The sequence below is a fragment of the Chrysochloris asiatica genome, unplaced genomic scaffold, assembly GCF_000296735.1.
Source record: "Chrysochloris asiatica unplaced genomic scaffold, ChrAsi1.0 scaffold00037, whole genome shotgun sequence".
NCBI classification, from domain to species: Eukaryota; Metazoa; Chordata; class Mammalia; order Afrosoricida; family Chrysochloridae; genus Chrysochloris; species Chrysochloris asiatica.
In genome coordinates, this window is record NW_006408555.1 from 21,491,094 (window position 1) to 21,498,246 (window position 7,153).

The 7,153-nt window shown below is 42.9% G+C and overlaps 1 protein-coding gene across 1 annotated transcript in view; it reads left to right on the top strand.

The window, feature by feature from the left end:
- The first annotated feature begins 2,391 nt into the window (after window positions 1-2,391).
- Window positions 2,392-7,153, top strand: part of TERF2 (telomeric repeat binding factor 2) — a 33,822-nt gene continuing 29,060 nt past the window's right edge. The window contains exons 1-3 of the mRNA XM_006860207.1: window positions 2,392-2,745; window positions 2,852-2,947; window positions 3,616-3,746. Of these exons, the coding sequence (XP_006860269.1) occupies window positions 2,493-2,745; window positions 2,852-2,947; window positions 3,616-3,746 (480 nt within the window). The 5' untranslated portion in view covers window positions 2,392-2,492. The remainder of the gene's footprint in view (window positions 2,746-2,851; window positions 2,948-3,615; window positions 3,747-7,153) is intronic.

Consider the following 7,153-nt stretch of genomic DNA (forward strand, 5'->3'; position numbering starts at 1 on the left):
CCAGAAATATCACCATGGAAAGCTTATAAGTCCGTCTTCTGCCTATAACTGATTGGAATGCCTGAAATGGGGCTACAAAGTACCCAGTGAAGCAGGCTTCCTGTGGAGCCTCTGCATTACATAAGACCACAGGTGGAATCCTGAACCCCATCCAGAATCTTCTGAGGTGGGAAGTTTCCACTGGAAAGGACAAACAGACCAGACCAGCCTGGAGTGGCTAGAAGAACAGGAGACACTTATTGAAAGAAAGACTGACAGGAAAAATACAAAACAATAATGATAGTCTGACTGACTACTACAAGAACAAGCAAGTAGCTCACCCAGGAGACATGAAGGCAAGTGGTCGGGTCCCCTCAGGGCCAATCCCCTTCCAAGACTAAGACTCAATGGGAATACACGAGCAGACATATGCTCTAACTGGTGATTACATTGGTCACCGATAAGGGGAAGTGAGGGAAAAACAGCAATGAAGCTGCGAGCTAAGTTCAACCACGTTCAATAGACTAATGTGAACATGGGTGGAGATCTGGTTGGCCAGCAGTATGGCAAGACCTGGGGACTCCTAGTTGCAGAGTCAGTGACATAGCCACAGAGGACTACAGAGGAGAGTGAAGCATCTAGCTAATAAGAAGTGAGGGCGTATACACAAGAACACCCACACTTGCAGATAATACCCACTTGACCTGGCTTCAATGGCTGGATGATCAGAGCTTAACTAGAAGATAAAAGCAGAGGAAAAAAAGAGTAATCTGATACAATTTGATGAACTTGACCTACACCTATGGATGCAGTAACTCAAAAGAGGGACCGAATCTTTACAGCTAGAATCATTCCCACCCCTTCAATACACAGGGTAGACACGGATGGGCAACTTGGACATTGGCTACCCAAAGTGGGTGAGCTACAAAGGCAGGAAGTGACTGGCTTACAAGCTTTCAAGAGGAGTCTAGATCCAGAGGGCAATGAGGAAGGTAGAATCTCCACTGAGTAGTATCTAATCTGTCTGTTCGGGGCTGATGAAATGAGATGGGGATAGCACTCATACGGTATAATAGTGAATAATTAATATCAGGACTGACTCTGAGGGTTGGAAATGTAAAGGTAGATGTTTTGTAGCAAAAGGAAGGAAGCGGTTCACTTTGCAGTCCAGGAGCAGAGGCCCCTGGGACCATCAAGGGAGAAAAGCGGAGTGCAGGACCCACCCAGAGAAACAAGTGATGCCAGAGATGGAGACAGAGATGATGAAGTGGAGAGATGGAGTGGCTGGGGACTCTAGATCCAGAGAGGGAGAGGGACTGTGTGCTGAAGACCAGGGGGCAAGTTTGTGGGGTATACCCTTTGGTTGGTTGATGATGCATGGACAATATTGTAACCATGGCAATGTAATGATATAAGATAGGATGAAAATAAAGCTAATGTGCTCCCATGCAAACGATCACATAATTCGTAATAAAACAGTTTAAAAAATATTTAGTAAGATGCACAGATTTATGTTTAAATATGTAATACGTATATGTATATGAGTTTCTAGTGATAAAGACTCCATTGCCTTTAAGTCCATGCAGTCTCAGAGGTCCTGCAGCGTAGAAAACATAGGGTGTCCAAGGCTGTACAAACTCTGGTAGCGTAGTGGTTATGAATCGGGCTGCGAACCGCAAGGTCAGCAGTTCGAAACTACCAGCTGCTCCGCGGGAGAAAGATGAGGCTTTCTGCTCCCGTAAAGATTTACAGCCTCGGAAACCCTGTTCAGGGCCGCTATGGGTCGGAACCAACTCGAAGGTACTTAACAACAACAACTGCTGCTACACCTTTCTCCCTCTAAGCCGCTGGTAGATTCAAGCTACCAACTTGCACAGCAGGGCTCCTTTCCCATAGTATCACCCAATACATAGTGCCGTGGGGTTGATTCCGATTCAAAATAACTCCGCAGGGCAGAGTAGCTCTATAGCGCTTCTGAGGCTATATGAATCTTTTACAGAAGCCGACTGCCTCATCTTTCTCCCGCGCAGACTATATTACTCTGCCAAAGCAAGGTAAAAGCATTTACAGACTAATATACTGGAAACCCAGGGAGTGCGGTGGCTCTGTAGGATAAGCACCGACTGCAACCACAAGGTCGGCGGTTGGAACCTATCAGTCACACAACAGGAGAAATATCTCGCAACATTTTACAGCGTCTGATACCCTACACAGGGTCGCAGAGTAGGAATCAACTCCATGACACATACTTAAACTGGAAAGCATGGTTTGTTTTCAAGATGTGGCCTTCAAGTCCCAGCAGGCACTGCGGTAGACAGACCGGAAACAACGGTGTCCGATAAGGGGCCTGAGGGCCCGCATTTCTTTCCCTCCGCAAAGCTCGCGGGCGCCTCAGAACACCGTCCCCATCATGGCCGCCGGGACCCGCTTCCGGATCGGGCGTCGTGCGTGACCCATAGGCGTCACTGCCGAGGAAGCCGCTCGGTGGCGAGGGCGCGCGGCTATCGCACACGATGGCGGGAGGAGGCGGGAGCAGCGGCGGCAACGGGCGGTCGTCCGGCCGCCGAGCGTCTCGCAGCGGCGGGCGGGCCAGACGTGGGCGCCACGAAATGGGCCTGGGGGGCGCCGCGGGGCGGGGCGCGGGGGAGGCTAGGTTGGAGGCAGCGGTCAACCGCTGGGTTCTCAAGTTCTACTTCCACGAGGCGTTGCGGGCCTTTCGGGGTAGCCGGTATGGGGACTTCAGGCAGATCCGGGACATCATGCAGGGTGAGAACTGACTCGCGGAAGGGGACTGGAGCCCCGGGGAAGGGAATCCGTGAGGATCGGGTGTTGGTGTTGGGGGCCGACGAGCCAACGATCTCTTCTTTCCCAGCTTTGCTTGTCAGGCCCTTGGGGAAGGAGCATACCGTATCCCGGCTGCTGCGGGTTATGCAGTGTCTATCGCGCATTGAAGAAGGGGAAAATTTAGGTATGGCTATTTCTGTGTTCTTCGCTGGGCTTGATTACGTAGGGCTGTTGTTGTTTTCAAACTTATATCCGGAATTGAAGGATTCCGGGTTAAAAATGTGCTACTAAGGTTTCCATCATCACAGTGGTTATTTTCATTTTATGACGGGTCTGTTCTCTACCTCCAATTTTCTTCTTGAGTTAAGGTTCTCTTGATTGCTTTTCTGTTTTATTTCCTGCCACCTGTTTTTTGCTTGCCTGAACTGTTTTGATGTTCAAGAAGAGTTATGTTAAAGTGGATATGTTTTCCCTATGGTAGACTGTTTTCCAGGGTGTGAGCACATCTATTTCTGAATTCAACTGGACAGCTGTTTAGCAAGCTGTCTTCAGTTTCTGGCCACTTGGACTTCAGGAGACTGTATATCATGAAATTTGAGAGGCATGTGCTGACACTAATTTACAATTTCGTTTTTTACCTGTGTCATATTGATGGTCATGTTACAGTCATTGATTTCATTCATTGCATTCATATTTTCTCCCAGCTGTTGAAACTATGTGAGCCTTTTGTTTTAGGTCAGCAAAATGAATGCAAATCTTAACTATATGTGCATAACATACTAATAAAAGTTCTCAAACAACTTTTCCACTCCTTAAAAAATTGCTTAAAGTGAAAATTGTTCTTTGTCCTAGACTGTTCCTTTGATATGGAGGCTGAGCTCACACCACTGGAATCAGCTATCAATGTGCTGGAGATGATTAAAACGGAATTTACTCTGACAGAGACAGTGATCGAGTCCAGTAGAAAACTGGTCAAGGAGGCTGTAAGGATCTATTATAATTTTTTTCTTTTGACAGAAATTAAAGGTCTTTGAGGATACAAATGCTTTTTCTACTTGGGGTGGAAGAAAAGCAGGGGCATTTCAAGCATTTGCACCCATTGACACACACATTGATGTAGTGTTGTTCCATACCTTCTGCGCTTGGAAAGCAACATTAGTGTTTGGTGGTCAGCTTTTGAGATTTTGGTGTCCTCCCTGTAGCCTTAGCAAAAGGGGCCATAGTATTCAAGAAATGGGGTGGCTTCGAAGACTGGCATTTGGAGGTTATTGCACCATTCCAGAACACTATAAAAGGGTTAGAAGCAACTGTAGTTTTAGGGTTTGTTCATCCTGGTTTATAGTACACCTTGGAGAATAGCTGGGGCCTTGGGCAATGTGAGACTGACTTTTGCTATTGTTTTCCTATAACAGTCTTTCTATAGAAAGAGGCATAGAGCAAAAGTATTAGAATCAGGTGTTGGGGTTATCTACCAGCTAGAAAAACAGCAATCTTAGGAGGCTGGTTTTGATAGTTTGCCAAAAGAAATGCTAGCATAGGATTTGGGACTGCCTTTGTGACACATGACTCAGGTAGCTTCAAGTAGTAGAACTTATTTTCATCTAAAGTATAGATATGGCCATTGAAACTAGCCTAATGTGGAGGTGGAGATTACAGTGGGCCATTTTTAGAGGCTGGCTACTTCAATTACTTCATCTCCTAGGTAGTAAATGATACTGAAAATATATTAAATTAAAAAAAAATTCAAATACATTACTTGTAAAGCTGGAAGTTCTAAATGTAAAGTCTGGGATCACTGGAAGTCTTTGGGGCATTTGCCTGGGATCCTTGAGGTCAACTATTTACATAACAATGCCTCTGGACTACACTGACTAGCACCTGTGGTCTAAAACAATTATGGGGAAAACTGCTTAAAGCTATGGTCAGTTTTATTAGTAGGAAGTGATTGTATTTTTTCCTTGCCATTTTTAATTTTAAAAATTCCAGTTTCAATTAGGAATGTCTTCGATGAAACAGGGAAAATTACTACTTTTACTAAATTTAGATCCTTGAGAAAACACCTCCTTTGTATTTTGTGTGATGAAATAGAAAGTGTGCATAAAGCATTTCCAGTGCACAGCAAAACATGGCTGTCTTGAGGAAAAAGCATTTGTATGATTGAGTTTAAGTTCAACTAGCTGCTTGTTGCTTGATGGTTTGTTTGTTGTTGTTTTTTTTTAATGGAATACCTTTTTTACTTGAAAGAAGTCTGACAAACTATGGTTATAAAGACATGGGGTTTTGGCAGTCATTTTCTTGAAAATGAACAAAGTAAACCTAACCCTTCAAGAAAAACATCATCAGTATTTGTTGCCAGTGATAAAATTCAAACTTTTAAATGAAAATTAAAAATTTAGAAAACTTGTATTCGTGTGCTTGAGAGCTTCTCAGTACTTTAGGCTTTTCTGATGAGCTTGGTAGTGATATTAACAAATGTGTTTTAAAATTCTTTTAATGGATGTGTCAACATTTGGAAGATAGTGTAATTCAGTCAACCAACTTTTTCCAAATGATCACTATGTGCTGTTACAAATAGTATAGATAAGTGCAAGATAGAGTAAGGTATTGAAATGTGACAGAGCATGAAAAGTTTCCTAGGCAACACTTGCTATAGAATCAAAGAAGAAAACCCACAGTTTTTGGAAAAAAGCTGTCTTCATATCTGAGAGACCAGATTTTTCATCTTTTGTAATCAAAACAATGTATTACAGCAGAATGACTGCAGAAGCAATAGGAGAATCTAGCTACCTTCTCTTACAGCAGATATTAAAGAGAAATATAAAACAATGCCATACTTCTCATTAAGCTTGTCATAGAAAAGTTATTTTTATGTAGTGAGTTATTTTGTAATAAATTAATATTCATTACAATTTCTGTTTTTAATTTTGAGTACAGAGAATATCAGTAGATATAACCCACATAAACAAATGCTTTTTGGGTTCCTCATTAACATTTAGGAATCCTGGTGTGTGCTATAGGATAAACACTGGACCACAAAGTCGGTTTGAAATGCAAGGCTGGCAGTTCAGACTCACCAGCCACTCCTCAGAAACCTAGGGTCCCTGTGAGTCTGAATGGACTCTGCACTTAACAATGATTATCATTTAAGAGTAGGAAGGAACCTTGAGACCAGAGAGTTTGAAAACTTTCTGTAAGTTATACTGAGACTACATTGGTTTACTTTTCATTACTAAAGATTCCTCAGTTAGATTTATTCAGAAAATAGGGAAGGACAACATGTACCACATGTTGCTGAAGAAGTGTTTGTGAATTTTTCTGTGTAGCATCTCTGCTGTACCTTTGGTAACAGCAGCACCTTGATTTTCTTTTAGTCCTCCCTGTTGTATGGTCTTGGTGGATCTTTAAATAAAGGGCCTCTATTCCTATTGGCTCAGCGGCTACTCCGTGGAAACCCTGTCCAGGGTCGTGATGGGTCAGAATTGACTCAGTGGCACTTAACAACACTATTCCTAATGGGGACTGATGCATTAGGCACACTGTCTTTGAACTTTTAGAAACAAAAAGCTTTGTCAAGGTGTTTTGACTATTCCTACTTCCCCAAACAGCCTCATTGAGTTTCTCTTTCTCCCTCCCTGTCTCTTTTACTTTTTTTAAAAGTCTGCTAATTAAGCTTTTCTTACATTTGTGAGATTTAGGGTTTTTTTTAACTAATAAATCTTTACTGCATTTCCCCCAAACTATCTCACCTTGCCAGGAATTTTTAATTTAGCCAGAAACTGTTGCTATTACTTTAATTTTAAGAACTCCAACAGATACATAAGAAAAGAAACCATGTTTACTTTTGAAAACAGCCAAGTGAAAAAGCAGTGGTTCCAGGCTTGCAGGGTGTGCACCCTTTGGTTGGTTGATGGTGCATGGAGGGGATTGTAACCATGGCCATGAAACGATATACCATAGGAGGAATGTAAAACTAATGTTCTTCCAAGTAAACTATCATATGATTCATAATAAAACACTAAAAAAAAAAAAAAAAAGTAATGGTTCATATCTCTTGTCCTCAGCTTGGACTCAAAGGCAGCTTCAAACTTGGAAGTTCTTTCCAGGTGTAACAGAAAGGGCTCCGAGAAGCCCTCTCTTTCTGGGCTGAGGAGCAGGAAAGGGACTGCTTAAGGGTTAGAGTTGTTGTTAAGTGCTATCGGGTCACTTCCGACTTACAGCGATCCTGTACAGGGTTTCCAAGGAGCAGCTGGTGGATTTGAACTGCCAATCCTGTGGTTTGTAGTCCATTACTGATCATACACCAGAAGTCAAGAGGGTGAGAGAAAATCCTTAGTTGTTTTTTTTTTTTTCCTCCTCTCTTACATTCTAGCTCTTAGGGCCTCCCCCCCCC